This window comes from Pleuronectes platessa, chromosome 12, assembly GCF_947347685.1.
Source record: "Pleuronectes platessa chromosome 12, fPlePla1.1, whole genome shotgun sequence".
Taxonomy (NCBI): Eukaryota; Metazoa; Chordata; class Actinopteri; order Pleuronectiformes; family Pleuronectidae; genus Pleuronectes; species Pleuronectes platessa.
Genome location: NC_070637.1, coordinates 21,119,969 through 21,138,157, shown reverse-complemented (window position 1 = coordinate 21,138,157; position 18,189 = coordinate 21,119,969). Strand labels below are relative to the sequence as shown.

The following is an 18,189-nucleotide window of genomic DNA, read 5'->3' as shown; positions in this document are numbered from 1 at the left end:
GAAAGGTGGCCAATTTTGTGCTAAATGGTCGTGGTTAGGTAGAGGATTGTCAGGTGGTCAGGCCTATTATTGTGCTGCGTGTGTGTGATGGTCAAGGTTAGGTAGTATTGCTAAAGAGTGGTGAGCCATTATGTGTTTTTGTGTCAGGGAGAGGGGTGTGTGTCTGTGTGTGTGTAAGTGGCCAGGTGATTAGTAGAATTAGAACATTAGGAATTGAGATGGAGAGGGGTTTGTTAAGTGGAGGTGAGACAAGGTCGCCTGTATCCTTTTTTATTTTTGTGTACATGTACCTGTAAAGTTTGAGCATTCAAAGGTCATATAAGTGTTTAAAAGAGGTAAAGTTAATATGGAAATACACTTTTTTGTGTGTGTGTGTGTGTGTGTTGCGTGATTGATCTGCCTATCTGACCCGGTTGACATTTCCGCTCATCTCTTTCTGAAAGTAAGAACGTCTTTTGCCTGATCGTTCTTTGTATTCTTTTAATCCACGTCGTGTAAACTATGTGCCTTCCTTTGTTCTGAGGATTGTTTTCAGCCCAGATTAGGCAGATTTGTCCCGGACAGATTCAAAATCCTTAACACATTCATATGTTCGAGAGTAGATGTGCGAAAGGCTGCTTCGTGCCCGCAAGACTTTACCAAGTGAAAGGGCTCGGATGCAAAAAAAGATGGAGCACTTGCACTGGGCCTTAGTCTCTAAGAAGATTAGACAGACTGAGAGAGAGTGAGCGCAACACATTTTAATTTGTCCCTTTGGCTGGTTGGGTAAGAACATAATGCCTTCACCGGGGCCGGATGGAGAGGCAGGGGAAAAGACAGAGCGGGAAGCAGGGGAGATTTGGAGGAGGAGGCAGGGATTGAGAGAAGAGGGGATTGAGAGAGGAGAGGATGACAGTCGTGAGGGGACGGGCAGCCTCACGGTATGATGGGCTCCCATCAAAGAGGCCAGCGGGAATTGAGCGCCGTTGATCCTCATTCAGATTAACTTCCAGATCATTTTGTGTCTCTCTCTCTCTCTTTTTTTTTGTTGGTTTCCCTCCTTTCCCAGATTACCAGGAGGGGAGGGGGGGGGGGGGGATTTCTCAGTCTTAGTCTTATTCAGATTGTCTCAAAGCCCCAAGGCACAGATGAAATCCTGATCATGGTTATTCCATGATAATAATCATCTAGTCACTCCACATATCAGGGTGAATCTCAGCGACATGAGCCTGCAGATCAATCTATGTCGGCCCTGGTTTCACAGCTCAGACACTCGGTTTATCTGAGTATCATTGGTTCCCTGAAAGAACACTCTCCAAAAAAAAATGGAAGACGATTTACAGCTTTTTCTGTCGGTGCATTTTAATCCTATAGTGTTATTGTTCTGTTTTGAAACTTGAACCTGAAAATGTGTGTTTTCTCTGTTCGGTCATGACCCCATCAGATCAACATTCGGAGAATCTGTGTTTTTCCCACTCGAGTCTTTATTGACAAGAGATGTCCCGGAAATGCAGTGCCATCATATTTCCCATTTTTCTTGTCTGTAGTTTTCATGATGGATCATAACTTCTCATGTTGTGTCCATACAGAATCGATTTGGTGAAAGTTAGACCTGTGTTTTATAGCTGATGAAAGGATTTGTCTATTAATGGGAAACATTTGATGATTCTAGCTTCCAGAAATATGAATTTGATCCATTTTGTACTGTTGAAGAAAGCTCTTTTGTCAGTTGTGTTATCTGTGTTGTTTATATAAGGCCAATCAAAATCACAGGAGGCTTTAATATAATCAGTGTAAAACCACTGCACTGACATAAAACAGTAATTGTGCTGACCCATAACGTTTTTTCTTAAACCGGTGAAATATGCATTTCTATTGATCTAGGGCTGTAATTGGTGCTTGCAAAGTAATATCAATATTTAAAAATGCTGTTTAGGCTGCACAGGGTTGTGTGGATCAATTGGCATTTACATTATAGATCATTCTTTGTTTTTTGATGTATGTATTCAACCTAGTTTTCATGTTGTGCTGGGTCTTGTTATAGAGTTTCATTAATATTTAATAACCTGATCTGTTTAAATGATTGCAGACTCCTGGTCTGAGGGCGAGGCCTGGACGTCTGCAGTGGTATGCAGAGAAATGCATTTTCGTCAACCAGGTAACACACACACACACACACACACACACACACACACACAAATACCAGGCTTAAATAATCAAGGCCACAATGAAGCAGATGAAAAGAAGAGTGAAAGTACGTGAATTCCAAGTTTAATACATCTTGCTGTGTTTGTGTGTATAGCTGGAGACCTTGGAGCAGATGGTAGACATGACCTCCAAGCTGTTTGAGTGCGACCGAGACGAGATGTACCACTACGTCCTCCGCCTCTGTAGTAAGTTTCTTTCTTCTTATCTTTGTGTGTGGATGTGTTTGACCTCCCTGTGTTGTCATGATCTCCCCATCCACGCTGAGTGTGTCTTTGTGTGTTTGTGTACTTGTACAGGTATCTTTGAGTTCCATCTTTAAGCATACAACTTACGAAGTGAAGACGTTTTAGCTGGTCCTCACTTTCTGATTTACTTTCGATGGACGGTTTGTGCTCTTAGGGTAATGGTTAGAATTAGGGTAGGGTTTAGGGTTAGGCCTTTAGTTGTGAGGGCTAAGGTTATGTTTAGAGGTGAGTGAATGCATCATGCCAATGAGTGTCCTCACTAAGATACACGTACACGGTTTTTTTTCCGGTTTGTGCAGAAGACGTGGTGTGATTACTGCAGTGGAGAGCAGAACAGATAACAGTAGTGATTGGAGTGTTGAAGCTGATTGTCTCCCATTACCTCCACTTTCCTTGTTACACACACACACACACACACACACACACACACACACAAACAGACACTAGTTGAGGGTCAGTTATATGACCAGATTACTGCTTCCATTGACCTTCCTCAACATGCAGCACTTTGTCAGGAACGACTATACAACTGAGTTTCATAAGAAATTAAATCCGAAATCACCTTTTCTCACTGTCACTGCTCCTTCCTGTCGTTTTCAGAGGAGTCAAACAACTGGGAGAAGGCCGAGGCCGTGTGGACCAAAATGCAGGAGGAAAACATCGTTCCCCGGGAGAGGACGCTGCGCCTGCTAGCCGACATCCTGAAGACTAATGGCCAGGAGGTGCCCTTTGAGATGCCCGAGGTAAAACCCTCAGCTTTATAATATGTACACCACACTGACGCTCATTCGACAGATGTGTTATTCAGAAGAATAATTGCCAGGAGGAGACTGAAAGCAAAGGCCAGGAGATTCCCAAGAGCTCTGGAGGCCTCTGAAAGTGCCTGAGGTCAAAGATAACACGCAGCCATGCAGCACTGATGGTTAAACACACATTACAGTGGAGTCGTGAATACATTTATGTCGTTGGATCTTGAATAAAACAGAGAGGTGCTGCCAAAGATTAAAGCCTCAAACTATTTGTTGACGAACACATAATTACACTAAGTTTCGATAATCTATTTCTTTGAAGTCCTTTATCAACCATAATGGTGCATTTCCTCTGTTTATAGCGATTACAATCCAAGGATTTACTTCTTTTTTTCTATATCATTGCACAATTATTTTTTTCTAGATCTCATAATTGATCTCTGGGAAGGTGTGATTATCATTTCTCACAATTTGTTTTCCTTCTCCATTCTCCCTGTTGATATCGGAGGTGTCCTTGATATAAAAATTTACAACAGATACAACAGCTCATTCTCTAAAAACTACTTTTGGTAGTCGTTCATTAAATCACCAAAATTAACCTCAAATTGACCCCCAAATAAAACTCTAGAAACTCTCCCCCCCCCCCCCATCCTGCTCTACTTTAAGCCTCTGTTCATTACATTCAGAGGAAACAGGATTGGAGCTCTGATCTGAAGTGTGATCAATCAGAGCGACCGCCTGGTGAAAGGAATTACAGCCTGATCTGTCTGTAAATCTGTAATGCCACACTAATTTAACCAGCAGCTAAATGCCACCATATGGCTGCCGCTGGATGCTTCGGTACACACAGTGTGTGTGTGCGTGTGCGTGTGTGTGTGTGTGTGTGTGTGTGTGGTTCTCGACGTCAGGTGGATAGAATCTGAATATTTGGAATTATGAATAAAGATGGAAGATGTTTTTTTTTTTTTTTTCCCAGCTGTTGCAACAATCAGCTTCTTTGTTCTGTTGCTCGATTCCTCGTCTTTACATGTTTCCTCCGTTCTTTCGTTTGTGCTTGCGAGTGTGCTGCGATGGCCCGAAGCGTGATGAGACAGGAAGCGATTGCTGTTGCCTGGAGCGATGAACTTTGCGACCCCCAGGGGCTCTCGAGTTGACACCCCCGCTCTGACACACATACTCTCTTAACACACATACACTTTCCTTTTGCCCCTGGGGTGCCAGACCTAATTTGCCCCCAGCCGATACAGCTTAACCCCCCTCCAACTCATCGGTACACGGGTGACCGAGCATTGGGGGACACTGCCCTGCCTGCCCAGCGTTATTGCACTGTCACACACAGGTACACACCAGCTCGTTGCACAGTGGAACATGCACACAGGCTTGAAAGCAAGATGTAGCTGTGTTTTGACTGAAACATCGCACAGTGTTTTATCAGCGTCTCCTCTGTCCGTGTCATTTACAGACCTGGTACGAGCGATCTGCGACCGCACAGCAGGAGCAGTCGGCGCCGCCCCCCACCACAGCCGAAGGTGGCCCTGAATACCAGACCCGCCTGTTGGCCCTCTGCAAGAGGGGCAAAGCCAAAGGTAAGCAGCAGGAGGCCTCAGTGTCAATGTCCCACTCGACATGGAGCTGATTTAAACGCATCACAAGCTGCTTTAAAACAAAACCGTCTGCGGTGTGTGAATTACATTAGAAGCTGCGATAAGCAATAGAAGATAATTAATGATCAGAATTAAACCTGCAGACCCAATATACTGTTTTTGATTGAAATTATTGAAGAAATAAATCCTGGCGGGGTTCTACATGATTTCACTTCTGACCTTTACTCAACTTTTGTCAGATTGTTGATTTTGGGAAGTTTCACAAACTTTCAGACACTAAAACTCGGAGGGAGAAAATTGTGGGTTCAGGCTTTCAGATGCTTTTTGTTCCTCCTACAAGAAACTCAGTCGAAGAAAGTTGATGCTTTAAATGGTGCAAGAGTTGATTGTTGAATCTCAGCAAGTGCAAGAGATGTCTCTCCATCAAAAAGACTGAAATGAAATTGTATCAAAGTTAAATGTAGGATGTCACCATAGTTGTCTTGTAAAAGCAGATCACCATCCAATAAATATAACATTATTTCATATTCTGCTTTTCTTCATCCTGTTCTCTCTTTTTTTTACCTTTTCTCCTCTTCTCTCTTTCTTCAGAGGCCTATGGGATGCTAAAGAAAGCCGATAAGCAGGGTTTGACATTAACCCCCGCCCCTTACGACCACCTGATCCGTGCGCTGTTGGCTGACGGGGCCTATGATGATGCCATGGTGGTCAAGGACATGTATGTGCCATAACATCTTATTTTGAAACAACATAGGACAAAAACATTTCTGTTTGAGTCGAGCTTCAACAAACTTTGAATAAACAGGTGATCAGCTCTGAACAGGGTTCTCTAACTCTTTCAGAAGGAAAATTTCTAATCACCTGTTTATTATTGAGGTTACACTCAATCTAATCTGTAATAAGCCCATCTCTCTTTAGTGTTTTTAACTCTTTCAGATCATCTCAAATCTGTGTTGTGAAAATCAGAGCAGATTGTAAAATGCTCTTCAGACACAAATTCAACCTGTGGTGTGGTTAATGCTCTGCTGCTTCCCCCCCGGTCCCCTCACTCTGCGGCACCAGGTCACCTCAGGCAAAAAAAATGATGTCTCCTCACTAGACATGAGGATTATAAACTGATTGTGTGCTAACACACTCAGCCCTGCTGGATATGAACAGTGGTTCTTACTAAGCCGCACAACACAGACACACACATGCTTAGATTAATTTTGGATTTCTAGGAAGAGGGTGACTTTGCGCCAAAACATCAATCTTCTTCCAATTAGTAATGTATCATGTGTTGTTGTGTTACGGGGCCATATCAGGACCTGAGCCTGGAGACAAATGGATGGACAGACAGAGGTATTAGAGACGTGGCTTAAGTCCACTGCTGATCTGTTCTGATCGCTTTGTCTTTTTAGGTAATCTCCTCCTTTTTCTTTTATCTCCCTTTGTTTCTTTATTTATACCACCTCTCTGCTGAGGAAATACACAAACACTGTCAAAAATAACAAAAGGACACGGCAATTAATAAGACATGAAGGTACCCATTTTCTGAGAAAGTAAAAAACCTGAAATCACCAATTACACTATCAGCCTCTTTCCCTGTTTTCATCTCTGGACATGGTTCACTCTTATGTTATGAGAAATAATCATATCCATTTTTAAGAGCCGTGTTTCAACAAGCACGAGTGATAACCCATCTCCAGGCTCTGTTTGAATTGGTTTACAGCATCCCTGCCTGGATAAAAGCCTCGTTTTATCTGCTCTCCAAATGAAAAGTGAAATGAGCTGAGAGGAAAGTCGGGGAGGGGGGGTGGTGGGGGGGGAGCTGGAAATGGAAATGGGAAAGCAAGAAAGAAGATAAAAAGAGCCAAAAAAGAACGGAGGAGTGTTTGAGGGGAGGAGGGCTAGATTTAATCATGTACGAGGTTAATGAAGACGCTATAGGCATTAATTCTCAATGTGTGTGCGTGTTTGTTTTGGGGTAATCTGTACAGAATTGAGCAGCGGGGGTGCTTATGGGTGAGATTAAGGGATTGGGAGAGAGTGATGATGATGAGAGAGAGAGAGAGAGAGAGAGAGAGAGAGAGAGAGAGGAAGAGTTGGATGATGGATTCCTTGGCTAAAGCACAATACCCCTAGAAGAAAAAAGCGGGAGAGAGTTGCATTGACTGTGTGTGTGGGGGGGGGGGGGGGGGGGGGGAGGGGAGGTGAGTGAGAGGCGGCCTCTAGAGATTTCCTCCCACCCGATAAGAATAATTCTGACCCCGCACCCCCACCACTCAATCTGTCGGCGACCCTGTTCCCATTCCAATCTCTGGCCTGACCCTGTCACAGCGGCCGCCGGATGCCTCTTGGCCCGGTGTCCACGCGGCGATAAGGATTGAGCGGCCTGATGCTCAATTGAGCGGACGGATTAATCTGGTTGCAGGGCTCTAATAATAAAAAAGAGAAAGACCAGAGCCGCGCTTGATTGAGGTTTTTAGTGGCAAAGAAATGAAAAGGAGGCGGCTCGAAGCGACAGCAAGTAGACGAGCAGACTGTTGGATGAGTGGAGGAGAAGATGGCGAGGGATGGTGTGAAGAGGAGCGAGAGCAGCTCCTGCAGGCCTCACCCTTCCTCACTGTTTGATGTGTGTATTGTTTTCAGAGTGGCAGCGGGCGCTGTAAGAGGCTCAGACCTGCTGTCACTCACGTTGGGGTCTCATTGACTCCTGCCTGTCGGCTCCTGTGCTTTATCCACTCGGCCTCTGTGGAGTCTAAAGCTTCTCTGAACCTGATCTTTGCCTCGTAATGGACGAGCACAGAAGTTTGAGATTAAGACACAAAAGGTATTAACTGAGATTTGCTTTTAGTGGAAGAGTATCGGCTTTAAAGTTGGAAATAATGGATCTGTAATAGCTGGGTAAAGTCCACGCTGTTCTGAAGCCACACCGGTCACTGAGAGGTGAATCGCATCTTCTATCGTGTGTGTGTAATCTTATATAGTGAAAATATCAATAAATACATAGAAAAGACACATGTAAGATTACGTGACATGCGATAATACCTCATATAAAACAAGAGTTCTGGTTGCTGGTTTACTGCATAAGACGAATTTATCCTTTGAGGGTTGCCGGGGGAGATGGAGTTAGTGGGACCAGCATACACACGATCGTCAAAAGCCAAATGAACCATTAAATGGATAGTGACCTCATCATATTGGCCACTGCTTCCCTTTAACCATTATAAACCTGTTTTTACTGGGCACAAAATACGTTTGAGCTTGAAAAATTAACCTTTTTAAGAGTTTGACACAAATAAGTTGTATATTGTTGAGACGAGTTAAGTAACGTGGGAAATGTTTGGTCTCCTTCTCCCTCAGTGCTGTGTCTCGTGTGCCGGGCTTCCAGTTGAGTAACATCGCCACCAGTTTGCTCATCATCACTCACAGCAAGAAAGGCGAGACCAGTGGTAAGAGACACACACACACACACACACACCCCTGATGATCTGGGGATAAGAGTGTAAAAGTATACAGCCTAATCATTTTTATACACACACACTCACTTCTCGCTCTTCTCCTCAGATGCTCTTGCGAACCTGAGGTCGATGATTCAGGCGGGTCACGTGCCCTCGCAGCTCGCCATCACCAGACTGGTCCAGGCCCAGGGCGGCAGCGGCGACATGGCAGGCATCCAGGAAGTGGAGTCCCTGATGCAAAGTCTCGGCACAAACCTCAACCTGTCCAGCATGGTATTCGTCAGCAACAAGGCCCTGGCATACATCAAGAAGTAAGACTGCTGCTGAGCATACATGTGAACTGTTCTGTGTATTTGTACTGTTCCGTGAAGTTTTAGTGTAAAAACTTCCAGAGAAGCACTTTAGTATTTATTAGTCATTATTAATGTTCAGCTCATAGAGATAAAGAGTTTAATGCAGCCCCGGCAGCGGAGATGACAGAACCCAGGTTGACACACACTTTCCCAGTAAGAGCTCCCACAGCGAGTGAGCGTCCAGTACAAATAGGAAACACGGGCGTAATAGGATTATTCATGAATTCCTTTTAATGTCATGAAATCACCCGTCGACAACAATGGAACAAAACCTTAAACACATTGTGCATCAAACTTTCATCGCGCTACTCTCCGCATTAGCCGCATTGAGCAGCCCCCCCCCCCCCCCCCGCTCGAGCGGCAGCGGCCCCGTGCCAACTCGGAGGGACAGCAGGAAGTGAAGAGTAGCAGGACGGTCTCACGCCCGATTGGCCATCGCAGCGCGGGCCTGTCAGCTTGAACCCTGACCTGCGGGAGCTGCGCCCTGAGCCGCTCTGACACGTGCGTCCCCACTGTATCTGAGTCAAGCTGACTGGTTAAGAGCCGGGGCGGAGAGGCAGGCAGGCCCGGAGAGCGGAGCGCCACATTTAGAGGGGCCCCCCGCTGAATTATTCAGACGGTCCCAGTCGCAACAATCAGCGTAGATATGTTCCCCCACCTCCGAACGCTCACACACATACATACGTACACGGAGACGCACACAAACCCTGCAAGTTAAATATTCATTAGGACTGGTGATGGTGGGGAGGGAGCAGGGAGCGTAAAGTGTTAGTAGCGAGGTTGTGTTGCCAGAATGAGTTGTTTTAGATTTGTAGTGCCTCGGTTTGCAGGCTTTGTTTGCTTGTGGCAACCTCAGCAGAAACATATTTCACAGTGCGAGTGTGCGAGTTAGAGTCAGTGGGAGAGTGAGTGGGTCTGTCCTCCGAGGGGGTGGGGGGGTTACACAGGACAAAACAATTAAACCAGTGTCACCTTAACATTAAGTTGCAGGAGCAAAGACAGAGTTTGAGGACAGTTTCTATCTTTCTTTAATTTTTAACATATCTCACGTGTAACTGCGTCCACCCGGCCCCCGAGTGGTGAAGCCGTTGAACCGACTCCGGTGTGTTCATGTGCTTTGAAGTCAGAATGTGGAAACACGTGTCATGTGAGTCAGAAGCATGATCAGCTGTGACAGGGATACGATGACGTCAGCAACTCAACTAACTTTCTGAGTTGTTCCGACTTGAGATGAACGTTCACGTGAATTTTCCCTTTATCATTAACTATCAATATGTCCCCCCCCCCCCCCATAGACCTTTTTGTAGTCTCTGGGGTTTCTCAGTGTTGTTTTGATCTCTTACAAACCGACCATTTGTTTCCCTCCCACCAATCAATGCTCTTCCTCCTCTTCAGCGACGACGTGGACTCAGCGGTCGATTTGCTCGAGTCCGTCTACACGAGTCCAGACAGCAGCAGCCCCGGGATGTCCTTCGTCTTCAGAAAGGTCATGGAAGATGACAACGAACAGGCCATAGACAAGTGTAAGAGATGCACACACAAAAATAAATCTAAATAAGAGACTACTAGAATAAAATGAAATCCCTGTTAACCAAGTGTTAATTTTGTGTTGTAGTGAGTGCTATGGCGGAGAAGCTAGCCAATCAGTTTGCCTGCTACAGACCAGCTGTAGACCTCTTCCTCCAGCTGCTGGATATGGACAAACTGGATGAAGCCAAGTTCATGCTGGCTGTGAGTATTTGTGTGTGTGTTTGTGTGTGTGTGTGTCTGTGTGTGTGTGTGTGAGACCCAGGAGATTTATGTTGTGACGTATCATTGATGTGTATCAGCTGAATATCGTCCAAAGATTTAATTCAGATTCGAGGTTGAGTAACAGATTTTCTCGCTTCTCTTTCTCACTCTTTAACCCATTAAGACTGGATGTAATATATTCACGTAAATACCTTCAACACCCGGCGTGACATGAACATACTTCTCCCAGTGTCATCGTTTTCAAGACCTGTGAATGATGAAATACATTGTGATTCGCTGAAAAACTCACGGGAAAGGCCAAATGCATCATGGGAAATGTACTTTGTTTATTTGGTAGCACTCACAGCCTCCCAAAAAGTTTTTAAGATAAAAATAAAAATGAGCTCTTCAGAAAACCCTTAGATTTTAGGGGGTCGTTTGTAAACACTTAGTCTTTAGAATCCACATGGCCCTGGGTTCTGTCTTTGTGTGAAGAGGTGAGGAGATAACGATGCTGTGAACAGAACTGGATCTTAGAGGAGACCCACACTTTGCCTCTGGAGCCAAACATCTACTCTCTCTGCCAAATATATCTGTCATAGTGAAAAATGCAGCTAAGACACATTCTGCACACAATTTTATTTTTTTTGTGAAACCACTTTAAATCAATTTTAAATCATCCGGAGCTTTTTTGTCTCCATTTGAGTCTCTAGCACTTCACTGGATTTTAAATAATTCTATCAAAAGTAATTAAAATCTGCCAAAAAATGAAAGAAAAACAGAAATCAACGAGGGAGCTGGTGGTGAATTTAGTCCATCAGGCCTCCCTCCTTCCAGGCGTCAGACCCCAGCGACGACAGAGAGACGTCCCAGACGCCGCAATTGTTGACTTATTTATCCGGCTTCACTCTTTCATGTCAGGAAACGCCCGCCCACACAACCACCGCTGAGTCTGCCGCTCTCAAACTGGCCGCCTGCTACTTCACTTATTTAACACAGTTCATACATTACAGCTCAATGACTCTGCGTTGAGCCTGGGGACATGACTCTGTGGAGGCTCCATGGCTGAGAGACAGGTGGAAGGAGGGAGAGGAAGAGGTGAAGAAGACCTCACCCTCCGTCTGTTCTGTTCTTCCTCCTCCTCTCTAACGGGGATTATTTCCTGCTCGCTTGCTGAGTGATTATCCCTCTCAGTCACTCGGTTGCATGTGTGACTGGAGAGCACTTTAATGAACACAGAGTCTATACATTACTCACCGCCTTCACTTTCTGCACTTCATCACTATTTAAACACAAACTACTGGAATCTGTGTTTTTCAGCTCATTCTGCGCCCGTGTTCCCACAGTACTGGCTGCTTCCAGTTCACCCTGAGCTACAGTCATGGTTTTCTGGATTTAAAATTGATATTAAAAATCTCATAAATCGCAATTTTTAGACAGAAAAAATAAAATAATTCAAGGAACCTTCTGAACAAGCAGATAAAGGACGTTACTACAATAAAAATGCAACCAAAGGAAAGTCAATTTATTTGTTTTATTTAGAAATACTGGTGTAATTCATTGAAACTAGAATCCAAACCACATTTAAATTCACTAGATGTGTATTTTATTTGTGAAAGTGACAGAGGTGAATGTAAACCACTGAGACGGAGAAACCACGACATGCGTCTGCTCCTCGTCTCCCCCTGACATCCTGAGTGATTATCCCTCTCAATCTTTAAACAGGGATGTCTGACTGGCTTGCATGTTAATGAACAGATACATTACTCACTACTCTCATCTTCATCACTATTTCAACACAAACTATGGAATCGTTTTTAAAGCTTTAATATGATTCTTGCATGATATGCATCTCTTCTGTCTATAAGAGATAAGAACGTGAAAAAGACGCTTCTGTCTCCCTACTTTTCTTTGTAGGCAGAGTTTTTAAGTTTGTGAGTTTAACCTCCACTGGTGTGACCCAGGTTTCACTGGCGTCCTCCTGTCTGTCCCTCATCATGGCCTGTCTCTGTCTCCGACCCCCCCACTCAAAGTTGCTCCTCCAGGGTCACCGGAGGGAAGCAACCCGACTTCTCCGTCCCGTCATAAGTGAAGCCGAGGCCAAACTCTGAAAAGCTTTTAAGTAGGCGAGCAGACAATAATGGTGACAAGGCTATCGGGAGAGACGGAGGTGAGGTCGGGGGGGAGCAGGCGGAGAACGAGAGGGATGAAGTCAGTCATTAAGAAGTGAAACGGTGACGGAGGGAAGCAGCGAGGCAGCCGGCGCTTTCCACACTCGTTTACAACTGCAAATCGTGCATGTGTGTGTGTGTGTGTGTGTGTGTGGGGGGGGGCGTCATTGAAAAAGGAAGAAGCCATTCCCTGGGTACCCAAAGCTTTTAGGCGTTGTGTGTCTGTACGTGTGTGTCTGTTGTGTGTGTGTGAGGGGAGACAGAAGACCTGGCTGGTTGTGGCATCGCCTTTTGGGAGTGGTCGGTGTAGTGAGGGAGAAAAAGAAAAGGGAGAGAGAGAGCGGAGCAAAGTTGAGTGAAGTGGCATAGTGTTGGTTAATTGCTTGATTGTGCTAAAGCCATTCTGCCACTTAGTGACTTGCTCTGTGCGTGTGTGTGTGTGTGTCTGTGTGTGTGTTGGGGTGTGCATGCCTGGTCCTGTTAAAAGCCTCACAGGCCACTCGCTTTTAATTCGATAGGAGCCCGAGCAGTGAAACACGTTACTTCACGACTGGCTAGTAATGGGATCTCATTGCTGCTCAACCAGGAGAACACACACTCACTCAAAGCACAGTCGTGTTAATGCAGCTCGTACACATACACACACACACACACACACACACTTTAAACACACGTGTGTATTATATGTATGTTTGCATGTTTTCATGGTGAAGAAGTCATTCACCCACTAAAGGTTCAGCAATAGAAATCTGTCAGATCGTCATTATGATTTAATTTATTTATAAAATCTTGTCATATTTCAATATAGAGTCTTAATAAAATTCAATTAAGACTGCTCACAGTATCAGCCAGTACAAAACAGGTCAATCTAAATGTGTTTTATTATTTGTTGTTTCATATCTGCCACAAACATCTATTCCTGATGAGGAATTATTGAAATCAGAAGTCTGCTATTAATTGTTGAACAAGCCTGATTGTTAAAAATATCAAATGGACAATTTTTCAATGCATCTCCTCCCTCTCTTCCTCCCTCTCTTCCTCCCTCTCTTCCTCCCTCTCTTCCTCCCTCATCATCTCTTTGACCTCTCAGGCCTCAGTTGTGCATTAAGCAACTTGGGCCGAGGCTGCACTCGTGTCTCCATCGAGCACTAGATGTCTTTCAGAGAGACTAAGTGATGATAATGATGCTGTACATTTAAATCCATAAAGAAGCAATTAGAGCCGTAATTAACCTTTTAACCTGAGTGAAGGTGTGCTGCTGTTTCGATGAACGTGTGGTAGATGTGTGTTTCCTCGCTCTGTGTGTGTGTCTGTGTGTGTTTGACGGGCGCAGGTTGGAGAGTCTCCTTGACTTCTTTTGTCCCTCTTGTGTCTCCGTAGCGCTGCAACGCCGTGGCTGAACAGAAGGACATGCTGGTGTCCTACGTGGCTCGGAAGGCTCAGTTTCCTGGACAGGTGAATACTTTAGGTTTCTTCTCTTCAGAATCCCAAATATTCAATAGTTCTATTGTATTTAGGTCCTCGGTTCGATTCCCAGTGGCCGGACCCTCCTCTCTCCCGTACATTATCTGCCTCCCTCCACACTGTTGCTGTGTAATTGAGCCACAAAGGGCCCGAAAAATATAATTAGAAAATAAAATAACATCCAAAAGAAGAGAGGAATCTTTGCCTGTTAAACATTGAATCAATTATCTTCCATTTTGGTTTAAGTGAATATATCAACCAATCAAACTTTATTAATAAAGCACCTTCCAAACAAATCAGATTCAATTCAGAAGTGCTTTCCAGACAATTGAGAAAACATGAGACATTAAAAATGAATAAAAGATTAATTTAAGATATTCTGACGGATTCTCATATGATGATGTTTGTGTCGACAGGTGGGAAAGATCAAGGCCCTGATGAGTCTGATCCCAGACTTCACCGAGAAGGAGGTGTTGTACCCGTACCTGATGAAATGCCATGGTAAGACACACACACACACACACACACACACACACACACACACACACACACACACGGACTTACACCTACATAATTCCTACTCGTGGCAGTGGGCGAGTCACTGGCCTGTGGCTAATTCAACATCAGCACATGCATTAACAATGCACCAGGTCTGTGTGTGTGCACGTGTGTGTGTGTATGTGCAGACATTGAGGAGTTGGAGGAACACATGTCCTTTAATGAGTTAGCTGGCCTGGCTAGCCTAGCGTGCTAATCGCAACACGATCCACCACTCAGCGTTTTGTCTTCCCACATTTCTTTCCCTCTCCTCCATCACTTCCTGCCCTCTGCACTGGTTCCTTCACTCCGGTCTCTGTCTGTGTTTTTTTTTCTCTTCTTCTCCTTCATGTTACCTTCACCTCCTCCTCCCCCCCCCACCCCTCTCAGCCACCCGTCTCCCCTCTTTTGCACCGTGTCACACCAGAGATGAGCAGACATGACTATTTAATTAGCATTAGCCCGCTGGTCGGTCAAGGCGGCCATCGGGGAGGCAATTAGCGATGCTCCGCTCGCCTCTCTTCTCTTTCTTCTCTTTCTTTTCTCTTGTCTCCGTAACTTTTCTTTTTGGACATTGGTGACCTCACTTCCCACTTTGATGCAAACAACCACACACACGTTCACACTGTTTCATGCTTTCAGACGACTTCACCGACCACATCACGGAGGGAGAGGATCTAGAAACTGATCTGAGCTTTATTCATTTGTTATAAACTGCTTTTTAAGTGTGTATGAATATTATGTTACTCTCCTGATGTGTTCTTTGTTTCCAAAAATTGAGATTAGCACATATTTCCACCTACTTCTTAACAACCAGCTGCTTGTTAAACAGCGAGCAGAAGTTTTTCCTGGTCAAGTTATGGGAAGCCTTAAACACAGAGAATCACATTATTATCACACTACTTGTGTAACATTCTTTTATTTCTGTTTCTTACACACACTCATATGTTTTCTAAATGTCTTCATTCTAAATATAGATTTGATATTTTGAATCTTTTGTCTGATTTTTTTTTTTTCTCCCTCTCTCCTCTGACAGTCACGGATAAGGACCTGGAGTCGGCCAAAGCTCTGCATGAGCAGATCCAGAAGGAGGGGATGGCCGTAGATGAGCTGTCACTCAAACGTCTGGCTGCTCTTTACCGCAATGCAGGAGAGACGGCGCCCTTCACCGAGCCCCCTGTGAGTCTCACACACACACACATACACACACACACACACACACACACACACACACACACACACACACACACACGTCTACACACAGCTCCAACCATGCAGATACAAACAGCAGATTATGAACAGATCTGTGTACAAACACAGCCACACACAGTCCACAGCTCCTAACCACTGCTGGCACCAGTACAGCCAGTGTCCTGATACGTGCCATTGTGTGGATGCTGTGGTCCGTGTGTGTGTGTGTGTGTGTTAGTAATGTGAAGGAGCAGTGTGCCGGGCCGCTCAGGGTAGTTCAGCAACACACGAGGCCTGCAGCTAGCCTCCCGTGTTTGTTGCTTTGTGTGTGTGTCAGAAACTTGTGCCCCACGGTAACAGAGGACATATATTGTGTAAGCGAGATGGTGTCACTGCGATAACCGCTCTCTTTTTCTGGCTCCAAGTGTTTTTGAGCATTTCAGCACATTGCACATTTTGTAAGATGATGTAGCTCTATTTTTGGCAGAGGACTCACAATCATAAACACACACACACACATACAAACACACACATAAACACACACACACACATACGCAGAGCCCTCTCAGCCCCAGCACTTTGATGTGCTGTCCCCTGGAGGCAGGTGTAGACCGAGGCCCCTCTTACCTTCCCTTCACTCACCTGCAGTGCAAAGATAGAAGGAGAAAGACGGATGAAGGTAGAGGAGCTGCTGCATTATTCACTGAATGTCAGGATAGTTAAGTGATTGCTGGGAGTAAGTAGAGGAGAGGCAGAGGAGCAAGGAGAGGGAAAGGTGAAGAGTTCTGGTGTTTCTGAAGTTTTCGCAAAACACACATCTCTCCACCAGAAACGCTCCTCTGCTCGTTCTCCCTCCTCGTTCGCCCTCCTCGCCGTCTCTGTAGAGGTCGGATAAGGATTCAGAAAACATGTTAAAGATGGTGGTTCAGTAACTTCAAGACTAAAGCTGAACTAAGATCAGTTAAAAAGACATAAAAGTTATTAAAAGCCAGTGTTTATCTCCAATATTCATACTTTTTTAAATATGGTAAACCGTTTGGTGGATTTGCTGCAGCAGCAGCTCTTCTGGCTCAGGCAGCAGAGGATCATGGGTAATATCCACCTCTCTGTTCAGTGAGGGGACGACACAGGCAGAGATCGATAGACTTAGTTTTTTTCCCACCAAGATCCCAAAACTGAAAATGTTGAAAACTGTCTGATCTCGCAATGATAAAAGTAAAAAAAAATATATTTAATGACTCGTTCTGCTTCCTGCTACCAAGTTTGGTGGAACTCCGTTGAGTTGTCTTTGTGGGATCTTGCTCACAGACAAACTGTCGGAGGTGGAAACATAACCTCCTGGACCGAGGAAACAAAACCAAATCTATGTAGACAATGTTTTTGTAATTTTTGTTATAACTGATCCTTTAACTCTCAGCCTCTCGCTCCCTCCTCTGCTGCAGTGAACCCACAATCTGTATCTGCATTAATAAACGTATATCGTAATCTGCAGTGAAGCCCCCCCCCCCCCAACAACAACACTTAGTCTGGATCAAAACACAGATTAATTAGCCGGGAACAAAAGTGTGTGTTCGGGGAGTCGGCTACAAATCCCTTATTTGTGTATTAATGGGGATTTAAAGATGAGACGAGACAACCTGGTTGGGGGGTGGAGACTATGTGGAGCGACCCAGGGGGCGCTGCTGCTTACACACACACACTCTCTCTCTCGCACACACACACAGACACACACACACACTATTGTATGGCTCACCATGAGGCAGGTGAGCACTTATGTGAGTTTGTTTGAAGGACGTTTGACGCTAAGTCTCTTCTCTTTCTCTTCTTCCAGGAGTCCTTTAAGTTTTACGCAGACCAGCTGAAAGACAGAGCCGCCAAGGCCCAGGTGGCAGCAGACGAGTGAAGAGTCCTCCCTCCTCTTCCTCTCCTCTTCCTCTTGTATCAGTCCTCATCCCTCTGTTTTCGTTCTTTGTCTCTGTCCTTTTTTTTTTTTTTTACATAAGTTGTTTGAGCTGAAAACTTTGAGTATAATGTGATAAAACTTGTTGGTGTTCGACTCTGTCCGCTGTGAAATTGATGTTGAAGATAATGATGTTGAGATTGTACAGAAGTATTTATGCTAATAAATGAAGTTAGGAATCCAGAATCTGTGTCCGGCTCTTCATGATGTTTAAATGTGAGATTCAGGGCAGCTCGTAAAACCCAGTTATGACTCCAATGTCCCTCAGTAGAGCTCAAACCTCCATCAAGGCCCAAACATCTCATCTCCCATCGGTAAAGAAAATATTAAATAAATTCCTGGATCAACAGATTCTCCTCTTTATTTTAGAGACTGATTCACTCAAGTGCTCTTTTTAAAGTTCCATCCTATGGCACTTTGTACTTCTACTACAGGGAAATACTGTACACAACGTTTGTCCTTGTGAGTTTGTTTGTCAGGCGGTTTACTCAAAAACTACTGAACTAATGATTTCTACGAAACCTGGTGTAAGGATCGGACATAGGTCGAGGAAA

The 18,189-nt window shown here is 44.7% G+C and overlaps 1 protein-coding gene across 1 annotated transcript in view; it reads left to right on the top strand.

Moving 5' to 3' along the window:
• lrpprc (leucine-rich pentatricopeptide repeat containing) overlaps positions 1-17,821 on the top strand; it is a 48,178-nt gene extending 30,357 nt beyond the window's left edge. Inside the window, exons 26-38 of the mRNA XM_053436945.1 lie at positions 2,069-2,137; positions 2,282-2,372; positions 3,033-3,175; positions 4,644-4,767; positions 5,377-5,503; positions 8,131-8,219; positions 8,335-8,539; positions 9,977-10,104; positions 10,197-10,312; positions 13,864-13,938; positions 14,364-14,448; positions 15,521-15,663; positions 17,507-17,821. Of these exons, the coding sequence (XP_053292920.1) occupies positions 2,069-2,137; positions 2,282-2,372; positions 3,033-3,175; positions 4,644-4,767; positions 5,377-5,503; positions 8,131-8,219; positions 8,335-8,539; positions 9,977-10,104; positions 10,197-10,312; positions 13,864-13,938; positions 14,364-14,448; positions 15,521-15,663; positions 17,507-17,578 (1,467 nt within the window). The 3' untranslated portion in view covers positions 17,579-17,821. The remainder of the gene's footprint in view (positions 1-2,068; positions 2,138-2,281; positions 2,373-3,032; positions 3,176-4,643; positions 4,768-5,376; positions 5,504-8,130; positions 8,220-8,334; positions 8,540-9,976; positions 10,105-10,196; positions 10,313-13,863; positions 13,939-14,363; positions 14,449-15,520; positions 15,664-17,506) is intronic.
• The last annotated feature ends 368 nt before the right edge of the window (positions 17,822-18,189 follow it).